This window comes from Vidua chalybeata, chromosome 16 (assembly GCF_026979565.1).
Source record: "Vidua chalybeata isolate OUT-0048 chromosome 16, bVidCha1 merged haplotype, whole genome shotgun sequence".
Taxonomy (NCBI): domain Eukaryota; kingdom Metazoa; phylum Chordata; class Aves; order Passeriformes; family Viduidae; genus Vidua; species Vidua chalybeata.
Window position 1 is genome coordinate 15,929,866 of NC_071545.1, and position 23,856 is coordinate 15,953,721.

Consider the following 23,856-nt stretch of genomic DNA (forward strand, 5'->3'; position numbering starts at 1 on the left):
AGCGATGGGCAGGTGCCACGGCAGGACCCTCTGCCATGGGGGCCAAGCCCAGGAACTGCCCCCGCCGGCCGGGCTGCGCTCACCAGAGGTGCCTCTGTCCCTTTTGGCAGGGGCACGTGTCACGGCTGCTGAGCTCCGAGCACGAGGCCCTTGTGCCAGGGTCACCCCCAGCTCTGGTGGCTGCCCCTCTCCTGCACCCCAGGCTGTCCCCGTGCCTCACTCCAGGCACTCTCGGGGTGCTCCAGTGTCCCCCAGCCCCGCTGCCGCATCCAGCCCAGAGGCAGTTTCATTAAATATTAAATCCAGCAGCTGCTGGCAGTGTTGGGGGGGTGGGTAAAGGCAGCAGAAGCAATTTGCAATTAAAATGTGTTTATCTTAGGAAAGAAGTCCCGGAAACTTGTAATTAAAATGTTTATACCAAGGGCAGGATTTCACAGCCTGAACCTTCAGAAATCATAGTGAAGCAGCAGTGGCACGGGTGAGGCTGGCACAGGGCAGATGGGAGCTGAGCTCCAGGCAGTGCTGGGCACCCGGGATGGTGGGGGCATGGTGGGAACCATGTCCAGCACGCCTGGAGCAGCCCCATGAGCTTTGTAGAACAAAAGCCCCCATCCAGACACTGTGCCCAGTGCATGCAGGAGGGCAGCAGTGCATGCAGGAGGGCAGCAGTGCATGCAGCTCCTCCCCTGGTGGTGCTTGGACACATCACTGCCAGGCACAACCAGGGTGGCCTCTGGCAAGTACCTGTTGGGCTGCTGCCTTCCCCAGCACCCCCCAGTCCTCTAGGGGTGTTTTTGTGCATCTCCAAGCTTGTTTTTCCTCCAGTTATGGCAGGTAGAAACTTCCCATGCAGAGCAGGTGTTACAAAAACATCTCCTGATTTGGGAGTTGTACAATCACAACCCCAAACTCCACCTTTGCTGGTCCTGCAGCAGCAAAGTCTGGGTTGAGAGTCTGAATTTAGATCCTCTTCATATTTATTTCACAGTGATAAGAAGAAAAATAAATAGAAGAAGGGTATTGAGCTGGCTCTGTGTGAGTGGAGAAGCCATAAATCACTCTCAGAGTGTGTCCCAGAGGCTCTCACCTTGGTTAATAGGTGCCTTTTAACCTCCCAGATCATGGAAACCTTGCAGCCAGTGCTGCTGGGCTCCAAAGGAAGCCTTTGGGGCAGTTTATCTCAGCTGAGCTGCCTCTCTCCCAGCCAGCCCCTTCAGCAGCCTCAGCTGCAGCCTCCCCTGGCTCTTCTCCCATTGCTCCCTCCTGATCCAGCTGGCAGGGAACTCTCTGGAGTGCTGGAGCTGCCCCTGCCCTGGGTTAACTGAGACTGCCAGAATGCCAGGCCATAAAACCCAGAACAGAGAAAATTGTATTAAACAACTGTGAAAGAAATCATTTATTTCCATATTGTCTGTGGTTTGGACTGAAGGAAAAAGCCCATGACTTTTCCTGCCAAGCCACAAAGTGGCAGGCGGTTGGTTAGCTTGGATCATCACTGCTCAGAATGTAATCATCTTTAAAATGAACAAAAGTGTAAAGCCCGCTGATCAGAGGCTGCCGAGGGCTCTACACATGCAGCACCCCCCCTCCAGTGGTCCCTGGTGTGCCCAGCCGGGGGCATTATGGGGTGAGTGCCTCCTGCCTGGGTGTTGGGGACGTCACCATCACCGAGCAGACCTGTCCCGGTGTCCCGACCCTTCCCTGTCCCCATGTCCCAACCCTTCCCTGTCCCAGTGTCCCGACCCTTCCCTGTCCCCATGTCCCAACCCTTCCCTGTCCCCGTGTCCCAACCCTTCCCTGTCCCCATATCCCAACCCTTCCCTGTCCCGGTGTCCCGACCCTTCCCTGTCCCGGTGTCCCGACCCTTCCCCTGTCCCGGTGTCCCGACCCTTCCCTGTCCCCATATCCCAACCCTTCCCTGTCCCCGTGTCCAGACCCTTCCCTGTCCCAGTGTCCCGACCCTTCCCCTGTCCCGGTGTCCCGACCCTTCCCCTCTCCCGGTGTCCCGACCCTTCCCTGTCCCCATATCCCAACCCTTCCCTGTCCCGGTGTCCCGACCCTTCCCCTGTCCCGGTGTCCCAACCCTTCCCTGTCCCCGTGTCCCGACCCTTCCCTGTCCCGGTGTCCCGACCCTTCCCCTGTCCCGGTGTCCCGACCCTTCCCCTGTCCCCATATCCCGACCCTTCCCTGTCCCGGTGTCCCGACCATTCCCTGTCCCCATATCCCGACCCTTCCCTGTCCCAGTGTCCCGACCCTTCCCTGTCCTGGTGTCCTGACCCTTCCCTGTCCCCATGTCCCGACCCTTCCCCTGTCCCCGTGTCCCGACCCTTCCCCTGTCCTGGTGTCCCGACCCTTCCCCTGTCCCGGTGTCCCGACCCTTCCCCTGCCTTCTCCTGCCCTCTGCAGAGCAGCAGCTGGAAGCTGGAGCCTTTCCTTGTAGCACAGCAAGGAGCACAGCATTGCACTGGGAGCTGAAGGAGCAGTCACTGCCAGGATTTTGCAGGGTCTTCAGAGAAAGAATCAGAGAATCCCAAACCGATTTGTGTTGCAGGGGACCTTAAAGACCATCTCATTCCACCCCCTGCCACGGCAGGGGCACCTTCCCTGTCCCAGGCTGCTCCAAGCCCTGTCCAGCCTGGCCTTGGGCATTGCCAGGGATGCAGGGGCAGCCACAGCTGCTCTGGGCACCCTGTGCCAGTGAAGTGTTGGTCAAGAGCGTGGGTGAGTGCCAAAGGCACGGGGTGAGCCAGGCGCTGGAGCCTCCTGCTCTCAGCAATGCTGTGACCCCACGATGGGGCCCACGGGGAGCCCACAGGCTGGGCTGGCATGCCAGGAGAGGCTGCGGTCATGGGATGGAAAGGTCTGGATGGAGAGGAGAGCTCAGCACTGCACCCACAAAGCTGCAAGCCCAGCAGTGCCCTGCACCACTCCGAGCCCTTAGTGCATCCCATGAGATCCGGTGCTGGAAGCAGGAGGGAATGGAGTGTGAAATCAAGGAGTGTGAAATCTGCCCGCGGGGCTGGGCACGGCCACTGGGACAGGCCCCGGAGGGGGCTCTGGCTGGAGCTGCCAGGCTCTGCCAGGGCTTTGTTTGAATATTCATCTGTAGGAAATGGTTATTCATGAGCACAAGGAAGATGATCGTTCTGAATTCCGAACTACTCAGCCCAGCTCCCGTTTGATGTGGTGAGGCTCTCGCAGTGCATTTGCATTAGAGAAAGCATTACTACTTTTGATGAGGAGAAGGATTACAGGAGAAATCTGCATACATTTATTGGTAAATGTCATTTAGCATGTGTCCAAGTGTAATTCATCACAGGGCTGTAGTGCAGCCCGGTGACTCATACAGGGCTGGGGTTTTTCAATAGACAGATAAATAACCCTTGGGACAAAATTACCTCATTGATATTAAATCACTGTAGTTGCAGGTGAGCAGAGCCTGCTTGGGACAAGCTCCTCAGGGAATGCCAGTCCTGGGGGGATGAGTGATGGGAAATGCCAGTCCTGGGGGATGCTCACTGCTCTTCCTGTGCCTGCTGAGCCTCGCCCAGTTCTGCTTGTGCACCACCAGCCTGCCCAGCCCCAGAGCCCTCTCCATCTGCCTCGGGCCTCCCTGCTCCCTCCCGGCACAGAAATGTGCTGAGGACTTTCCCAGCTGCTGCTCCAGCTGCCGGGGACATCCCTGCGCTCCTGGCTTCCCTCCTGGCAGCCCCCACAAGCCCAGCCACTGCCAGGGGCACTGAGGGACCTGCAGCAACCTCCTCGGGAAGGGCTTCCTTGCAAATCACCAGCTGGGTGCCCACTCCAGGCTCTGTCGGGGTTCATTCCACAGCTGCGGGGGTTGCTGTGTCCTTGATTAGCTCTCCCAAGGGAAGTGCTTATCCACAGCGTGCGTCCAGCTGCCTCGCTTTGATCTCCTCGGATTTCCCGTGTGATGTAAGGATGTTGTACGAGCTGGCTCTGACAGGGCGAGGATTTCTGACAGCCAGCACCTGCCACGGCGTCTGTGACGAGCTGAGAGCGGGTCCTGCCAAACCAGAATGTCAGTCCCAGGGCTCAGCTGGAGCTGGATGGCCTTGCCCATCCCCACAGACACCAGTGCCCATCCCCACAGTTCCAGTGTGGTTTTAGTCACGATTCCAGCCTGGCAGAGGTGAAGGTCACTACGGCAATTTCATGGAATGAGATAAACATGATGCATTGGGTCTCCTACTCCATGCCCTTCTCGCCACCTGCCCCTCTCCAGAGGAGGAACATCCCAGGGGTATTGGGAGAGCAGCTCTAGGCAGGGATTAGGGAGCTGTCTCTCAAGGACCAACCAGTCATTGGCTTTTTTTATTGAATTTTCCACAAATGCAACAAGGCACACCCAAACCCCCTGAGCTGAGGAAGGAGCAGGCACACCTGCATCACACCTGCCCTGTGGCTCAGGTGCCCTTGACAGTGGCCCTTCCTGAGGAAGCCAGCCTGAGCACTGGCAGTTCCAGCCTGCTCTGAGCTCCAGCCCTGGCAAGGCTGGAGCCTGAATCCAAACCTCAGTGCCCCCCGCCCAGGAGCCTCTCCCTGCTGTGGGACACCCATGTCTGCAGCGATTTCTGCTTCCACACATCTCTCCAGGCAAGCAAACTCCTGCTCCTTCCTCACTGCCTGATACGCCTTATCATCGTGTTAGCAATTAATATTAGCACGGTAGAAATTGCTAATTTGCGATATACAATAATTAGAATTCAATTTAATTGCTCTCAAATGCTGCATACAAATGTGGCTTCCACTGCCTGGGTTAAGGAGAACAAGAGAGGAGAACATCATCCCTGGTGACACGGGTGAGGCCAGCGCAGCCGGGTGTCCCACCCTGTGGGTGGGTGGAAAAGCTGGCAAGAGCAGAGCAGCGCTGCTGGGTGCTGAGCTCATTGCCAAGGTGGGTTCTGTGGGAGTGTGGGTGGGCTGGATCAGGGCAGGCAGCACCCAACACTCACCTGTGCCTCATTGCAGGAGAGGATGGGGCCTTTCCTCCTGCTCCTGGGGCGTAGGTGAGCCTGGGAACAGGGATGCTGCTTCTGGAAACAGCAGAGGCTTCATGAATCACTGCAGGTACCAAAAGGAAATTAAGAAGTGGGAATCAAAGAGGGTTTCCCAGGGGTTGATGCCCCTCAGAGCCATGCTGGGCCCTGCCTTGCAGGCTGAGATGGCAGTGGGTGCAGCAGAGGGTGAGGGCATGGCCAGGAAAGAGCAGGGGCAAAGGGGAGCACATCCCAGAGATGGGGAACGCTGGACAGGCTCGAGGGATGGGGTAGGTACCAGCACACACGAGCCCAGTGTGATGCTGTGGCTCATGCTGCTCTGGAATATCCACAGGGAAATGCCAAAGCAATTCTCAGAGAGGAAGTTTTCCCTGCACAGCACCAGTCAGACCAGTAACATCCTGGGGGCAGCGCTGGGATCTCTGCTCCCAGCAAGGCTGAGAAGCTGCAGAGTCCTGGCAGGAGCTGTGGGAGCTGCTTGAGGGCTGGAAATCTGCCCTGGGTTGAAAGATTAAAGAGGTGAGTCAAGGGGGTTAAAGATCACTCAATTGTGGTCTCCACTTGCCATGTGGGAAGTTTCTGGAGATGGATGGCACAAGCAGTTGTGTAACTGAGAGAGATTTAAGCTGGGATAGAACACATCTTAACAAAGGGAGAAATTAAAGGCAACAATTTACTGACAGACACAAAGAAGGTGTTGGAATGGAGGACACAAATGATGCTGGATTTCAGCTCACCCTTGCTGAGGGAGCTGTACCAGGCACAGGAGGGTCCTGCTGGTCCTGCTGCTGGGGGTGCAGAGCTGTGCTGGGGAACGGAGGGGATCCCAGGGCCTTGGAGGAGAGGAGGAACAGGAGGTGTTTGCCCACGGGGTGAATGGTTCTGGGAAGGCAGGAGCCCCCAGGGCTGCTGAGCAGGAGCGGCTGCGAGCCCTGGCTCTGGGGAGGCTGGCTCCCAAGGTGGCACGGAGCTGGCATGACAAGCCACCCCACAAGCGTGTCCTGGAGTGCTCCCACCACAACCTCAGCTCACACGGATTTATTGCTGTTTTGAAGAGCAGGCAGAGGCAGCAGTACCTGCATGGGGAGAGCTGGATGAGGCCGTTATCTCCAAGGGATTAGCGGCTGCTGTGACTCACAGCGAAGATGACTCAAAGACAGACAGGATCCAGGGATAAAGTCAACCCCGGTCCCATCACCAGCCAATTCCACAAACTCAGCACCGTCTGCTGAGCGATTAGTGCAGCCACGCAGGGAGCTGCAGAGGAGCAGTGCTCGGGTTTGGCCCTCCCTCTCCTGATCCTCGGCATCTGCAGCCCGTGATAGCGGCTGTGTGCAGCCAGCCGGGCACGGCCGGGCTGGGAAGGGAAGGGAGGGCTCCAGGGGACAGCGAGAAGGGCCCTTTGATCCCTCTAATTAATTCTGCTTTAAAACCAGAGGAGTTGAGTTCAAAATTGAGGAGTTAAGAATGAGGAGGGAAGCTGGGGCTGCTTTGATGTGTGTGAGTGGATGGATGCAGACAAGAGGCTGCACAGAGGGCAGAGATTCGGGAAGCAGGAAAGGTTGGAGGCAAGGAGCTTGGGCAGAAGGGGTGAGAGTGCTGGCAGGGATGGACACACTGGTGCTGCCACAGGAGCTGGTGGCACTGGGAGCAGCGCAGGGGCTGCCAAGTGCCCGGGCAGTGGTGCCCAGAGGTGCCCAGAGGTGTTTGCTCTGTGCAGAGGGCTCGGACAGCACAGCACAGCCCCGGCTGCTCCGAGCCCGTGGGAGCCTCTGGACACTGGGGACACTGGGGCCAGCCACGTGCGTGGGGCTGTGCTGGGCATGAGCCATTGCCGATTTTGCTACTGGACATGACGGAGTTGTATGTCCATGACTGGACATTTCCTGCCCTTCTGAACAGAAACAACCACCCAAAACAGGCACCAGAGCTTCTTTTAGCTGTAAGGTTGCTCAGCCTGGAGAAGTCCCTGTGCCTAAAGGGACTCCAAGAGAGCTGAAAAGGACTTTTTACGTGACAAGGGAGAATGGCTCCAAACTGTTAGATTAGATATTAGGAAAAAATTAGATTAGATATTAGGAAAAAATAGGTGGAGAAGCCTGGCACAGGCTGTGGCAGCTGTGGCTGCCCCTGGATCCCTGGCAGTGCCCAAGGCCAGGTTGGACGGGCTTGGAGCAGCCCGGGACAGTGGGAGGTGTCCCTGCCCAGGGCAGGAGCCGCCGCCGCCGGTCCCTCTCCCGGTGCTCAAATGACCTCTAGTGGCAGGCGGGGACGGGGGCGGCGGCTTCGCTTTCCTTGGGAAAAAAAAAAAAAAAACCCTAAGCTAAAATAAAAAGCAAATTGTGTCGGGCTCCTTCTCTCCCGAGATAGCAATGGTCAGTTAATTTTCTCTTTTCTTTCGCCGAGCAGCTTAATTAGTGACTCGAAATTAATCAAGCACCCTGGTGCTCTCCCAGCGAGGGGGATCAGGTCGGGAGGTGATGCCCGGCAGTGTCGGTGACGGCGAGATAACGAGCCGGCACTTCCCAGAGCCTCCGGATTCCCGGCAGGAAGGCGAGATGTGCCCACCAGCAGCGTAATCCCCCTCTGCGCCCAAAATTCGGGCACAAGGAGCGGCAGGAGAGGGATGCTGTGGGCTCTGCTCCCAGCCCCAGCCCTCCCTGCCAGGGCACAGGGCTCCGTGGGCAGTGCCAGAGCTGAGCTGAGCTCATCTCCTGGAATCCTTGGGGGGTGGGAGCAAAGGAAAGCCCTCTGCAGAGGAGATCTTGCTCTAATGTGGGGTCACCACCCAGGGAGGGCCCTGGCCCCGGGAGGATGGGCTCGCTGTGGGGTGCTGGAGCCGGGATCCTCAGGTGGGAGCAGCCCTGCTCTGCCACGGGGACACTGCTGGGGCTCTCTGCATGGCTTTTAGGGCCTTCCGAGTAAATTAGCTCTGACTATCATGGAAGAAGTTCCTTTTTCTCTGATAAACTCTTACACTGTTCACGCAGGGAGGAGTTTATACCTCTCCTGATTCATTCTGTGATGAGGAACAAGCTCTCATCGTCTTTCTGACTCATTGACAGGGTAAATATTTTCCTTAGTCCAGAGGGTATTAAAGTCAGGCTGCAGTGGGGCTGTCCAGGGTTGGGACCCTCTGAAAACGGGGTCAGCACCTTCCAGCAGCCCACACAGGTGAGCAGGGTCAGTGCTGGAGGGTGTAAGCAAAGCCAAGGAGGGAGCAGCTCCCTGCACTCTGGGTAATTACAGACTGGGATTGCTTGTTTGCATCCTTGTTTGTTCCTTTCCTATGACCTGAAAGCAGGCTTCGGGATTTGTTTCAGCGCAACTCTTTCAGTTTCCCTCAATTCTGAGTCCCTGGAGCCTCAGGGAGCTGGCAAACATTCATGGATTGCAAACTGGTAGGAACTCTGGGAAGCCATCAGTCACTCTTAAACAAAGCTGAGCTTTAGCCAGTGCCTGCCCCCAGGAGCTGGGGTGGAGTGATGACACGGGCTGGGGCTGAGGGAGCAGTGTGGCTGTTCCAGCAGAACTGGCCCCGTGGGCTCAGCCTCGGCAGCTCCTGAGCTGGGCTGGGATCTTGGGTCACCCAAGCCCCGAGTGCTCAGAGCAAGGTGAGCTCCTCTCCTCTCGCAGAGCTCGCAGCTGAAGTCACAAAATGAAAACAAGAAGAGGCATTGCTGCTGACAGAACAAACTGGAGGAGGAAACACAATTCCACGCCCTGCCACCTTGTCAGCCTGCTCGTCCAGGAGAGCTGCCCGTGTGGCTGCCAAGGTGCCAGACCTGATTTGTCCTGCTCGGCTTTGAAGTTCTGTTTGCTCCTTCCTCTTTGTACTGTTCAGTTGTACAACAGGGACAGTTCTGTGTCAGCCCCAGCCCAAGGCTTGAGAACGAATGTCACAGCCTCGGATGGCCAGATGGCAGGGATGGATGGGATTTTGGGAAGGAATTGTTCCCTCTGAGGGTGGGCAGGCCCTGGATCCCTGGAACTGTCAAGCTGAATGGGGCTTGCAGCACCCTGGGATAGTGGAAGGTGTCCCTGCCCATAGCAGGGGGTGGGAAAGGATGATTTTAAAGTCCTTTCCCAACCAAACCATCCTATTCTCCTATGATTCTACAATCCAAGCACTTGTGTATTTGACAATTAAACCAGCAAAGACCAAAGCTCAGCTGAAGGTGCTCTGAGAAGCAGAACTGTGCTCAGATAAAACTGCTTATAAATCAGCAAATTACTAAATAAGATGAAATTCCCACACAGCTCCCAGTAATCCGTCATGGTAAACACTGAAACTCCATGTTACAGCAAATAGTTTCTGTTTATTGCTCTTTTTTTTAAATTAATGTATAAGCATGACCTAGAAAGTGCCAACACATTTTATGTTGTTTTGCAGAAATTAGAGAACATTTTACTGCTGGATGTATTTGAAGTGAAAGAGTTCAAAGTTTCAGAACTAATTTAAAGCTACAAGAACAGCCCTGGTGCCCACAGGTGTGCAGAGACCACCAAGCTTCAACACTGCTCTGATGTTTAATGGCTTTCAGAGTAACCCAGCCCCTCTGAAAGCCACGGGGTATTTCCTCGCCTCATCGGGAAGTTCACAGTTTGTTTTTTAAAGTTGTGAATGTGGGTGGCTGAGAACACTTGATGTGACGTGAGCATTTCTGTCGCGTGCAGGAAACAGCCTGGAACAGGCACATCAGGCCTTTCCTTCGGCTCTGACAGGTTTGTCCAGGGCACGGCAGCATTCCCTGAATCAGGAGCTGGTGACACATCCTGGAGTCATGGAATGGTTTGGGTGGGAAGGGACCTTAAAGGACATCCATCCCCTGCCACGGCAGGGACACCTTCCACCATCCCAGGCTGCTCCAAGCTCTGTCCAGCCTGGCCTTGGGCACTGCCAGGGATCCAGGGGCAGCCACAGCTGCCCTGGGCACCTGTGCCAGGCCTGCCCGCCCTCCCAGGGAAGGATTTCTCCCCAGTATCCCATCCAGCCCTGCCCTCTGGCAGTGGGAACTCCCCACCCTGCTGCCCGAGGTTCCTGCTCTGATCTCACAGCTCAGCTGCTCATGGGAGCACCCCTTGTCCAGCTGTGTCCAAAGCTTCCATTGTCCAGCCGTGTCCCAATCCCCTGTCTGTCCCTGTCCCTCTCTGTCCCTGTCCCTCTGTCCCTGTCCCCTCTCTGTCCCTGTCCCAAACCCCTCTCTGTCCCTGTCCCTGTCCCCTGTCTGTCCCTGTCCCTCTCTCCCTGTCCCTCTGTCCCTGTCCCCTCTCTGTCCCTGTCCCTGTCCCCTCTCTGTCCCTGTCCCTGTCCCTGTCCCTGTCCCTGTCCCTGTCCCTGTGTCCCTGTCCCTCTGTCCCTGTCCCCTCTCTGTCCCTGTCCCTGTCCCTCTGTCCCTGTCCCTCTGTCCCTGTCCCTCTGTCCCTGTCCCTGTTCCTGTCCCTGTCCCAGTCCCCTCCCTGTCCCTGTCCCTGTGTCCCTGTCCCTGTGTCCCTGTCCCAGTCCCCTCTCTGTCCCTGTCCCTGTCCCTGTGTCCCTGTCCCTGTCCCAGTCCCCTCTCTGTCCCTGTCCCTGTCCCTGTGTCCCTGTCCCTGTGTCCCTGTCCCTGTCCCTGTCCCCTCTCTGTCCCTGTCCCTGTCCCTGTGTCCCTGTCCCTGTGTCCCTGTCCCTGTCCCTGTCCCTGTGTCCCTGTCCCTGTGTCCCTGTCCCTGTCCCTGTGTCCCTGTCCCTGTCCCCTGTCTGTCCCTGTCCCTGTCCCAGATCCCTCTCTATCCCTGTCCCTGTGTCCCTGTCCCTGTGTCCCTGTCCCTGTGTCCCTGTCCCTGTCCCTCTGTCCCTGTCCCTGTCCCTGTGTCCCTGTCCCTGTGTCCCTGTCCCTGTGTCCCTGTCCCTGTCCCTGTCCCAGATCCCTCTCTATCCCTGTCCCTGTCCCTGTGTCCCTGTCCCCTGTCTGTCCCTGTCCCTGTGTCCCTGTCCCTGTCCCTGTGTCCCTGTCCCTGTCCCAGATCCCTCTCTATCCCTGTCCCTGTCCCTGTGTCCCTGTGTCCCTGTCCCTGTCCCTGTGTCCCTGTCCCTGTCCCCTGTCTGTCCCTGTCCCTGTCCCAGATCCCTCTCTATCCCTGTCCCTGTCCCTGTCCCTGTGTCCCTGTCCCAAGCCGCAGCCGTGCCGCACAGCCCGGGCCGAGGCCAGCCCAGCTGGGGCCCTTTGGGCCGAATGTCCCGCGGAGCAGCCAGGCAGGTTCTGCTGGACACGGCGCCCGATTCCCCACAGGGATCTGCGATCCCCCACAGGGATCCGCGATCGCAAGCTTAGACTAAAGCTTTACATTGGAAGAGTTTCTTCCAAGGCTTCGCTATTTTTATTGGAAAAACTAACGTGTCTTTGGATTGATTTCCTTGAGACGGCCATGCAGTAACTGGCAGAGAGAAGGTCTTCTGCGTAAAGACTTGTGAATTAGAGAAGAAATACTGGTAAAGCGGAGGACTGTTAGTAATTTCAGTAGGCGGGCTGAACGCGACAGCAGTGCCGAAGTTGCAGGAGGCAGGGGCTGGAGCCCGGCCCGATGGCGATCGGAGGCGCCGGGGCCGGCCGGTGGCTCTTTGGGGCTATAAAGTCAATGTTCACCTCGGCCCGTGCCCGCCGCCCCTGCCGGGCCTCCGTGAGGGGAGCCGGCCGCGCGCTCCGCTAGGGGGCGCCCGGCGCAGGGGGGCGGGGCCGCCGCGCCCACGTGACGCCGTGTCACGCGCGGCGCCGGGTCACGTGCGACGTGGTGGACGCTCTTCATCTGCGCATGCTCGCGCGGCCCGTGCGGTGTCGGCCGGGAAACCCCTCGGCGCAGCGCTGAGGGCAGGGGCGGCCGCGGGAGCCGCCATCGGGGCCGAGCGCGGCCGAACCGGGCCGAGCCGGGCCGAGCCTGAAACGAGCGAGGCGGCGCCGGGCCGAACCCGAACCGAGCAGGGCCGGGCAGAGCCGAGCGGGGCCGAGTCCTAGTCGAGCCCAAAGCAAGCGAGGCCGAAGCCGAGCCGAGCCCGAGCCGAGCGGGGCCCGGCCCGGGTCGAGCGGGGCCGAGAGCAGCAGCCGGGCGGGCGCGCCGCGCTCGCCGAGGGCCGCGGTCGTTGCGGGGCGGGGGCCGCGGGCTCGCCACGATGGAGACCTGAGGCCTCCCCAGCCCCGAGCCCTGAGGCCGCGGCCCGGCCATGGCGCAGCGCCGCGGGCTCTGAGCGCCGCTCGCCGCCCCAGCGCCGCCGCCCCGGCCCCCGCGGGCCCTGCCCGACCCCCGCGGCCCCGCCGCGCCAGAGCGGGCGCCGCCCGCGCCCCGCCATGTCGTGCGTGCACTACAAGTTCTCCTCCAAGCTCAACTATGACACGGTCACCTTCGACGGGCTGCACATCTCCCTGAGCGACCTCAAGCGCCAGATCATGGGCCGGGAGAAGCTGAAGGCGGCCGACTGCGACCTGCAGATCACCAACGCGCAGACCAAAGAAGGTGCGTGGGGCTGGGGGCAGCGGTGATGGAGCGGTGGCTGCTGTGCGCTCGGAGCTGTTCCTTTGTAGCTGCTGCTCTCACGGCGCCGTCCGAGCAGCTCTGCGAGCCGAGCTCGGGTTCGTGCGCGGCGGTGCCGCGAAAGTTTGGGTTTTCCTGGAGTTGTCGGTAAAATGGGGGAGGTGGGGGGCAGGATGCCTGACCATAACCTGCCAGCTTTCTTTGAAGTCTGGCAGAGAAATCTGAAGGTGATGGGAATATAGCACATGGCTAATTGGAATGAGGGGAAAAAAAAGTGTGTTTGTTGACTGAACTTTGTCGTCAATTTCTTTTCGCCCCCCTTCATTGGAAGGTGCTTTGCTGCTTTTTTACCCGCCTTTCATTGAAAGCAAGTGCCCCTTGCAGTAATTGCTTAAAGCAACAATTTGTATCGAGGGTATCACCGAGTTAAAATTTCTACAGATCCTGAAAGCCTCTTGCACAATCAGCGTTCTGTGTAGCAAAATTTCTCTTGGGAATTCCTGTTAATGTAAGTTTTCCAAACAAAAGACACCGTAGTTTGGGTACTGCTGAGCATCATTTCATCATTCTTGTCTAATTTTTTTTTTTTTTTTTCTTCCTGGCACTTAGTGTTTGCTGTATCAGGGCAGTCCTGAAGTTTTATGGCAGAACATTTACAGTGAATATATGTAAGAAATGTTCTTCGGGGAGTCATAAATTCGCTTAAATCTAATAAATAGTGCTTGATTCTGTGGTGTGAATATGGGCTTGTGTCACTACGATGCCTCAATTTGGTAATCTGCCATCCTGATAAGTTTGAATGTGATTAAAGACTTCGGAGTGTGACTTTTCAGAAATAAAAAGAATTGTATTTTCATTCCTGCAACGTTAAACCTTTTTCTTTTTCCCCCTGTGATTCTGTGTCTCAGAAGTTCTTTTCTTTAAAATGTGCACTGGCGGTTTTTTTTTTTTCTTTCAGTGTTATGTTGAAGTTTGAACAGAATGCTCTGTAACTTCAGCCCGGGCCTTCAGAGGGGTTGGAGTTAAAGCATCTCTTTATCTACAGATATGTAAATTATTTCCAGGAGAGTCTGAAGAGACTTCCCAGCGCAGCGTTAGGGGTGCAGGGGATGCTGTTGTGTTGCATGACAAACATAGGTGGAGACACAGCCCAGAAGTCTTGGGTTTTCTCACAGTATTGAATAAAGCTGTGGAAAGCGTTTGAACCCTGGGTTGGAGTTGCCGCAGGGCTGTGCTGAGGAGGTCCCTGCGCTGTGCCCGGAGTTCGGGGCCCTTTGGGCTCCCCGAAGCAGGGCCGGTGTCACCCGGGCCGGTGTCACCCGAGCCCAGGGCTGGGCTGGGCTGGGCTGGAGCCCACCGGAACAGCTGCTTTGAAACAGACCAAACACACGGAGTTTGTTGTAGCAGGTGAACAGAAAGCAAAGCTGTAAGAGAAAAAAGATGTAAATGTCACCTCATGAAGTATTACTGCAGCATCCGCGGTACCAGATTTACCAGGGTGTTACTTTTGTTTTCATATGTAACCAGAGTCCAGGGAAGGAAAGGGGTTTGCCTCGCTAGAAGCTGGTGCTGCCTCAAGGTGAGATTAAAAAAATATTGTCCTGGGTTCTCTAGGCAGGTTGTGTTGCACTTTAACCTCTGCAAAATGACTATCAAATCATGAATACATAACTGTGTAAAATACATAATTTAAAATGCTACATTAGTGACACCGATGCTTATTGAAGCTTTCCTGAAGGCGTTTTCCATGTGAAAAGGCAAAAATCCCTCCGTGGTTTGCAGAGCACAGCTAGAAAATGTATTTCCAAAATCTATGTCTGTCAAATCTTTGGTTCACATGCATAAATGTGAATCTCAGTTTTTATTAATCAGATGTAGATGCTTAAATTAACCTGCAGAAATTAAAGTAACAACTGGACCGGGATATTCTACCTAAGTGGGATGTTAGTTAGGAATTCTTATGTGTGGACATAAGTATTGGGTTTATATAACTTTGTCTGTTCAGGAGTCCTGAGTAAATGTTAAAATGATCTTTGGAAAGAACAAAGTGAGCCGTGAGTGGAGATGCACTGCGTATTCACATTGGTCCAAGATCCTGGAAGCTTTTACAGTTCTGGAGCTGTTACTTTTCCTAATGGAAAGCTAGTAATAGGAGAACTGCTCTTGTAGGCCAGAAGTACACAGGATTTTAAATATCGGTGTGAAAAAAGGATCTGATGCACTGTGTAAGATTCTGGGAACGCAGAGTGAGCGAGTGGGACCTGTTGTATGCAGGGGGTTCCTCTTCCATACTTGCTATCAAGGCACATTCTCTAAAGTCTGTGCTCAAGAGTAGTGCTTTTAAACTTGCCTCCATTTCATTGGATCTGGATTTTTTTTACCTGTCTTCTATAACAGGTATTCCTAGAATATTGTGGAAGAGCTGCAGGTTCCACAACTGAGGTTTCTTGAGTGCTCTTTCCTGTGCTGTGACATTCTGAAACAGAACACTTGAGAAATGTGCCATACAAATGGCAAAATACCAAGAACATAAACCCAAAGCTGAACTGGTGTGGGATGGCTGAATGGTTTTAAGGCAGAGTAGTGCTCTGGCACTTCAGCCCCACGCTGACACCACACCAGAGCCAAGAGGGCCTTAAAGCAGGGGCCGGGTGCTGTAATGCGATTAATGACTGGGAGCTGGGTGGATGGGATTGGCTCATCCCTTCAGAGCAGGGCAGGGGCTCTTGTGGGGCACAGTGCTGCGTGGAAACAGTGCCATGGAGATTCCCTGGGCTGGCTGACCTCCTGAGCTGGCTTGTTCCAGATCAGGGATTCCCGCTCTGGGGGAAGCAGAAAATCCAACAGGACTGGCCCAGTCTGGTACTCAAAAGTTTCAAGGCTGCTTTCATAGCCAGCTGCAGCAATGGCTTGTCCCAAAGTGAGCAAGTGGTGGTGATGAGAACAGAGTTAAACCCTGTCTAGGGAGCAAATGTGTTCCAGGGAATTCCCTGTGTTCTGGCATGTGGGCAGGCATTGCACACATGATCTGCACTCATCTGATCTGCACATCCTTCCCCCAGCAGCTGCTTAGCAAGGCTTTTCCCTGCCCTGGCACACCTTGGCTTGCTTTCCAAGGACTCCTGGTGAGTTCTGTACTTCACCTGAGTGAAAGACCTCTCAGAGTGCTCAGAGCTGCTTGGGCAATGCTGGCAGATGAAAGCAGGCCAGAAATTAACATGGCAACTTTTGTCAGTAACTTGTTTATAGCATACATAAACACAAATTATTAAAACTAGCAGAAATTCTTATAACAGATAAATTAAAAAGTGTTTTAAATTGCTCATTCAATGTGAAGCATCCTAAACTTGCCAGCAAATCTTAGCTGTAAGAAGGTTGTGGACACTAAGGCAGTAGTTGATGTCAGATTTCTGTGTCAGTGTGAGGCAGCAGTCAGCTGACTAACTAGTTTGCCTCCATTCATGCCTTGAAATTCTTCTTTCTCTGGACTCTTTCAAGCTACTATTTTCTTGTAGGATAAACAGCAAGTTTTAGACTGTTGTGTCTCTTCTTCTCTAACCTTTAATATCCAGATCTTTGTTTTTACAGGCATTTTGGGTTAGTTGGGTACTTTTAGTCACAGCTCAGATTGAGAAAATCCAGTAGCCACTTCCCGGCCATCACTGGTGGTAAAACGAGTTTGTGCTCTATGGGAGTGGGAATGAACAGTGTTGCTGCCTCTGGCTTTGAGTGTTTCTGTTGGAGCTCTGCTTGGACAAGTGTGAGCAGTAGCTGTGTGGAGTTGGCCTCACTGCTCACCTTGAGGTGTGGAGTCATGGAGAGACAGTGACAGGCACAAGTAGAAACAGCTGCTCTGGGCTTCCAGAACTGCAGCTGGCACCATCTCCCAGGTGTTTGTCCGGCCTGAGCACTGCTTGAGCTCCTTCTCCATCAGAAAGTCCCGGTGTGGCCTCTTTGACAGGTGGCTGTGTGAGGAGCAGAGCTGCAGGGCTTGTGCCAGGATGTGACTTCTGTAAGAGCTGCTGTTTCTGTCACTGCTAGTCCTTTCACCCACAGCTTTAAGCTGCTCTGCAGTCCAGAGGAGTCTCGCTGTTTGGTTCCCTGGGGGGACGATCAGGAATTAGTTTCAGCTAAATGATTTCTCAGTTTTCTGAAGAAATGTTCTGTTAGTTGGAAGTAGAAGTAAAATTTTAATTTCATGGTTGAAGTGATGTCTTCTGCTAGGTATGCTTTGGTCTAAGGGAGGTTCCTGCCTGTAGGAATAATATACTGAAAAATGGAGCATAAATTGTGAGATATTCGTATTTTGTGTGTGATCACTGAGCAAACTCATCCTGACAAAGCTTGACTAGATACATAACAGCTCTGGGTTTCAGACCAGTGCTCTGATTCAGTCTGCAAAGGTAAGGGATTGGAATAACTAACACTGCAGGCACATCACAGGGAAGGATTTCTCATGGTGCTTTACAATATTTAGTCATATCCAGCCTGTGTAAGTTCCATATAAAAACCATTCTTCTGGAGAGGGCTTTGCATTTGAAGTTTATTCAAAGTGTGTCTGAGAATTGGATTTTTGTTTGGGCCTTATGTAAAAGGTCAGGAGGCTTTTCTTCTTTTTGGACAACCAGCACAGTGCAGGCCAAGGCAGAGCAGGGATGGCTCCAGGCACAAGCAATTTTCCAAAGGCTTTTCAAGGCTGCCTTCAGAAGTCATTTTGTTTGAGTCTCTCTTCTCTACGTAAAGTGAGTGGAAAGAACTTGTATCCCTTTGGTTAATTCAGACTGGACGGTGAGCTTAAGGGGGGAGGTACCTCTTTACCACTTCTGTCCGACTTGTGAAAGCAGGCTCAGAAAGCCGCACGTGTTTGTGCTCCTAACTCCAGTGCTGTCAGTTTCAGTTGCATTTCTCTGTCAGGCCCTGAGCAGCTGCCCAGCCTGCTTGGGGATGGTGCAGCTCCAAGCACGGAGCTGGTGGGCTCTGCTGTTCTGCCAGGCCTGAGCAGGGCAGCAGAGGGGACTCGGGTGTACTTAACACGCTGAAAGCACTGCTGCAGAGTTTCCCTGCTTTAGCTGGTGCCTGGTTTGTTCAGGACAAGCAGTCACAGACTTTAGAATCTGTTTTATGCAGGTGAGGCTTGGCTTTGGTTTGGTTTTCTCCAGAGATCTCTTGTTTTCATAGCCAGACAGAAGCAAAACAAGCTTAAAACAGATCAGGGGAAAACCTCGTGCATTATCAGACTCTGCTTTAGTGCAATTTGAAACCATTTTGCTCCTGGCATTCAAACTAACTTTAAAAACTGAAAATGATTGTGCTGCTTGTGCTTGATAATCAAACCTGAAGATTCCTTGACAGATGCTGCTGGTGTGTTGAGAGGATGAAAGCTTGATGTTACGTACAAAATTTTGCTTTTAGATCTGTGAAGGGATTCTCAAAAGTGCTCTGTAATTACCTATTAAATACATTCTTAGAAATTGACTAATGTTTTTTCTGTGTTGATGTTGTTTCCAGAATACACCGATGATAGTGCTCTGATTCCCAAGAACTCATCGGTGATTGTGAGGAGAATCCCCATTGGAGGAGTTAAAGCTACCAGTAAAACATACGTTATGTAAGTACTGCAAGCATTCTCTTTTTGGGAGCGCTCAGCGTGCCCACCCTGTTACTGACACCACTTGCAGAGGCACTCGGGTTGTAACTTGCTTGTTAAAACTGCTGCTGGTGTTTGTTGTCATGGGGTAGATTTCAATGTGTCTGTCCCAAAGGAGACTTAGATTTTGGTGTTCAGATGCCAACAGTGGTAACTTTTGAGATGATTCTATTGAGTTTGGTTTGGAGTTGATTTTTCTGAGATTCAAATTTTCTGAGTTTCCTGTTTCCTCTACATGGGGAGATTCCTTAGAATATGTGTCTGCCTTTCTTACAAAGACAGGTACACGTTGTAGTGTGAACTTAGCATTTGTTCACGTCTCAGAAGGGTTTGATTCTGAGTGTTGGACTGTCACCTGCTTTTGGGGGAGGTGGGGCAGGATATGACAGGTATTCTTCTGCCTCAGATTAGGGGGGGTGTATAGTAGTTGTAGAGGAAAGACCAAGGGTTGCCAGCTGGTCAGCTATGCAAACAAGGAGTTTCATCCCTAAGTGATTCCTGTGTGTTTCCTAAACACACAGCATCTGTTTGAGGCAGGAGAAAAAGAACCATACCCTAAAGGGTACTGGCTCTTGTGCAAGTACCATGAAGAAACAGTTAATCCATGTCCAAACTCAAATCTCAGAAGCAATTTAGCACATTACCAAATGTACTGGTTACCTTTCTGAATCTGTCTGTACCCAAGCTGGGATCTGTGCTCCATGTTTTAATTCTGTATTTCTAAGGTTTACACCAGATTCTCTGTCCTCAGTATTGATTAAAATCACAGATACTCAAATGCAATCCTGACTACAGGATTATGGCTGCATTGATGTTTTCATACAGTGCAGATCTGTAATAGCTACATCAGCTCTGTTGGAATGGGCATGTTTTTCAACCTCCTTAAAGCCATGCCTCTTCACCAGCAGGAGATATTATTAGCTTGTGTTTTTGCCATGTCTTTATAGTGTTGGTTCTCAGTAAAGTACCCTGAGGAGTTACAGTGTGTCTTGAACAAACAATACAGCAACATCCTGGTACCCATGAACCATTGGCAAGCAAAAACCCCCAATGGATGTGGCTCTGCATGTAACCCTGGGGCATGTTACTGCAGGAGTTGGTGCAGTGCTTCCTGGCTCTCCCTGGGGATTCTGCACCCACAGCTTTGTGCCTGTAAGCACAGCCTTGCTCTGGGGCTCATTTTAGCTGAGTGCTGTCCTGCCAGTGCACCTTGCCTGGTGCTGTAAAGCCCTCCAGAGAATCAAAGCTGGCATCAAAGATTCTGTCAGTACTGGTGTGGGGGGATCAGGAAAGAGCAGCACTGCTGTGGTAGAGTTGAAAATTAACCAGGCAGATGAGCCTTCTGTTTTCCCCAGCTGGAAACACTGCAGAAACCACTGGTAGGGTGGTTAATGTTTGGGGATGGGGAATGTCTGCTGGAATGGTGAGAGGCCTTCAGAAAGGCATTACTCACCTTGCAGTAAATGGCTGAAGCAACTATTGTGTGGTAATCCAAAGTATTTCCATGTACTTCCTCATCTCCAGGAGGTGTAATTGGGAGCCTGGGGGTGTTTAGCAGTGGCAGGAAGCTGAGCCTCTCCATTGGCATGCAAATTCCCCAGCAGCCTTTGCATTGCTTCTGCTCATGGGCCTCTTTGGATGATGCAGTGGATTGTTTGTTAGCTCTCTCAGTGGCTGCATGTGTGGTTCATGATGAGGAGCATGCAGGTCCAGACCACCAAGTATGTGGAATCTCAGCAAGTTTTCAAATGTAATACATATTTCCTAAAATATTGTAACGTATTCACGATTATCTTATAGCAAATTCTGGCAATTAAGACCTTTTTTTTTGTCACAGGACTCCTAAATCGCACAAAATCCTAGAAACTACTTTCAGGTGACATTTCTACTACTACTTTTAGTCAATATAGCATATGTAACATGTTTAATATTTTGGCACTTTGATGGCTCAATACAGTAGATCTCTGAACACAGTGCTTGGGCTTCCACAAAGAAACACTGTTCTAGCACTGCTCAGTGCTGCTGACACTGTTATGTTGCCCCTTTGTCACGTGACTGTGTTTTTCACTTGAGCAAACTTGCACTTGTAGATTATCACTGCTCTTTCACAGAAACTGAAGCCCTGTACCTGGTACCTGTGTGCCATGCCAGGGATGTACATGGTGGCCAAAGCTGCCCCCTGCTTTGGTGATTGATTATTTGAGAACACAGAACTCTAGTACAGACTTTTGATGGATTTGATACTTAGAGAGCAGAGACAAAATGTCTCATGACTTCCTCTTGCACTGTTGTGTTCTAGATCTGTAAGTCTTGAGTAATTTGTGACAATGTAGAAATGTGATTTTGGGAAGTATTTTATTTGCACCGAATGTACCAATAGAGAACAATTTATGTTACAAATAAATGTCTAAGTTCACTAGAGTATTGGAGCATAATGTGATGTTCAGGTTCTGGAATCTTTGTGTCGGGTACAAGTGATTTGTTTTAAATTCTGATCACCTTTATTTCTTCTTCTAGAAGTCGAAGTGAGCCAGTGAGTGGAACATCAAAAGCAGTATGTAAAAACACAATCTCACACTTTTTTTCCTACACACTGCACTTAGTTCTAAACAATGCAGCCTTTTATTAATTTGCTAAACGTTAACCTAATATATTTTCCAGTAAAACCTAGTGTATGTTGTAAATACATTGTATTTGATTCAGCATAGTAAAAACTGGGTAATGCCATCATTTGCAGAGTTCTAATGTGAATATTGGTATTTGTGCCTAGTAATGCATTGTATTTCATATTGAATATGCCAGAATCTCTCCTGTATGACTCTGTGTTGTACAGATAATGTATGATCGTTTCCAGATCCTGTAGGCTCGAGGTTTGCACACTGAACATGGTGCCATGTTCTACATCTGTCTGTCTATAGCTAGTGATATGTATGTTTGTATAGGTTGTTGTGTGCTTTTTGTTTCTTGCAATAAAAACTGTTTGGAGTGTATTTTTTGCCATTTTCACATTGTATCACTTAGCTTTTGTTTTTAAATACCTTTTTTTTTGCCTAATGGTTTTTGAAAATGTTATCAAAAACCACTGAGAAATCATTATTGTGAAATTTGGTGCTGTTCCTTACTTTTGACTTGGGGGTTTAAACAAATACCAATCCCAGCATATCCCAGATGTTTTCAGGACAGTTCTGTGCAGCTAAATGATTCCTTCTTGTGTCCTTAAATATTTGGGTATTTGTTCCTGAAACTGTGTAATTGAAGTGATATTGTTTGGGCCCCCCTGAGTACAGAAATGTCTTTAATAGCCTGACGTGAATTTCAGTATCGCTGCTACACAGAGTGGTATTCTAAAGTTCTGCATTTGATCTCTCCCCTTTATCTGGTAAAGCAGTTTAGTTCAACAGTTTGTCCACAAATGACAAAATGTAACACAAATTTTGGCACCAAGTTAGAGCCTGGGACATTTGGGAGTGAAATCCCTGTCACTTTTCTTAACTTCTGCCTGCAGCACATTTTTGGGTCTGGGTGACTCCAGGGTTGGCTGCTGCTGTAATTCCCAAAGGTTAAGCCTTTCTTTAGTATACCACCACTTGGAATTCACATTTGGAAAAGGGGCAGCATTTTCTTTCAGGTTTGCAAACACTTGTACTGCTGCTAACATATAATCCCACACAGAAACCCGTGCCTGGTGATGGGCTAGATCTTGGTGTGCCACTTGGGTCAGTACTGTGTGCAACTGTGCTTTTCCAATAGTCCTTAGAGTATCAAAGTACTATTTGGTGGGGTTTATTTTTTATCTTTATTTTAAGTATAACTGCTTCTCCTTCACTAGACTGGTGTGAGGCATTACACTAACCCTGGATCATTGGTTCTGATCACTTGATCAGCTATTAGGATAACTTAATCTAGAAATTCCTGAACTCTGGGGCTGTGTTCTGGGAAGAATACAGCCTCTGGTTCCCATGGAAACAACCAACTTCAAATTGCAAACTTACTGTGTGTAGGTCTAAAACCACTAAATGTAACATCCATGATTCTGTTGCTGATTGATTGCAATTCCTTTTGGAGATGAATGCCTCTCATTGTGAATGGAGTTAGTTGCACTGGCCCAGTGACCCTAGCAGTTAATGTAATGCATTTATGTAAACCACGTTTATAGTATTTGATCTAATTCAGATGGGTTTTTATTTCTTGAAAACAGTTCTTTTTCTTTTTGTTTACTAGCATGTGTATAAACACAAACCACATGTTCATAAATAAAGTTAACATTCTTTTAGCCTCGTGTGTTCCCTGGCATGTCTGTATTACATTGCTCAGTAGCATCTTACCATAAGCTATCGTAGATGTGTCAAAAAGAAAAAAGGAAAAATCCCAGAGTGGGAGGGAAACCAGTGTGAGTGAGAGCTAACAGCAGGAGAGGAAAAGCAAAGCCATGCCCTGGTATGGGAGGGTGGAAGCCTTGCATCCCTCTGTACAGGCCCTCTGTCACTGGAAAAGCCCTGCAGCCTCAGCAGCTTCTGGGGCTAGAGACACAAATAGTTCATTCTTCACGCTAACTCAGGTCTTGGTGTGGGGGGATTGTTTGCCCCTTTTTTTTTTTTAAAGACAAATATTTCTGTATGTATTTCAGCGCAGAAGCTGGGTCTTGTGAGGTTGGAGTAAATCACTAGGAATCTTGTCGGTTATTGATGGAGAGTAAAGCTGAAAAATTAAATCACTTTTCTTTTTTTAAAGGATGCACAAAAGCTTCTTCTTTTTAGTATTTTTTTCATTGTCGTGCTGTTGTGCCAGCTGCCATCCCAGCCTTGGCCCAGCCAAAGCCGGGCCTTGGGGCCGGTGTCGCTGCCCTGGGGCTCCTTGGAGGCTGCGGAGGGGCCGAGCACAGCTCGGGGTTCAGCGCCGTGGGCACAGCTGGAGCCTCCCTGGCTGACCCTTCTGTGTAGCCAAGCTCCAGCTTTGGGGAAAGCCCTGTCATCTCAGTGTAGCACCCCAGCAGTGAGATCAGCCTTTCCCTCCTCTTTTCTGTCCTCTTGCCCACTTGGCTTCCTGTTAGTTTCTGTTCAGTCTGCTGCGCAACATGGGAGTTAAAACATTGGCTGTTGAGTTTAGGGTCTGGGGGTTACTTTTTCTGGGTTGTGTTTTGGATTTTTTTTACAATACTTCTGCAGTGTTATCTTAGGGTTGCCTGTAAATTCATGGAGATGTTGTTTCTACTTGACCGTTTTGAGGGACTGCGAGGAAATACTTCAGTAGAAATGTAAAAGGAAAAAAATTGGCAAAAATGTAGGATGGTTGAAGGATGGCCATGGGCAAATGCACTGAAGAGTGCATTAATTATCTGTTTGCTGCTTTTGGTAACTGTTGAGTATCACCTCCTTTAAGAAATTAGACTGTTGCCTGCAGGCTGTATAATAGCAGCTTCCTGAAAAAACAGAGGGAAGAATTAATAGTTTATTATCTGTTTGTGTTTCAGTTCCTGGTCACTGGTAGACTATTTAACACTAGAGCTTTCCTAATTTCTTGTTTGTTTCTGAAAAAACACAAAATTATAGCTGTGCTTGCCCTGAGAGAACACTGGTCTGCTTTTTCATGTGTAAAAGAGTGGCATATGGAGCATGAAGCTTCAAAGTGCTTGTGCAGACCTCCTTTTGAACAGAGCTAGGTACAAAGCATTCTGGAAGGAAG

At 51.5% G+C, this 23,856-nt stretch overlaps 1 protein-coding gene across 7 annotated transcripts in view; it reads left to right on the forward strand.

The window, feature by feature from the left end:
* Positions 1-12,249: 12,249 nt before the first annotated feature.
* The window catches only part of RBBP6 (RB binding protein 6, ubiquitin ligase), a 28,217-nt gene continuing 16,610 nt past the window's right edge, over positions 12,250-23,856 (forward strand). For 2 of the 7 annotated variants that reach the window (XM_053958024.1, XM_053958026.1), the window contains exons 1-4: positions 12,250-12,509; positions 18,036-18,135; positions 20,012-20,050; positions 20,692-20,728. In XM_053958024.1, coding sequence (XP_053813999.1) covers positions 12,344-12,509; positions 18,036-18,135; positions 20,012-20,050; positions 20,692-20,728 — 342 coding nt within the window. In that variant the 5' untranslated portion in view covers positions 12,250-12,343. The remainder of the gene's footprint in view (positions 12,510-18,035; positions 18,136-20,011; positions 20,051-20,691; positions 20,729-23,856) is intronic. The other 5 variants (XM_053958025.1, XM_053958031.1, XM_053958029.1 and 2 more) reach the window with 4 other exon arrangements.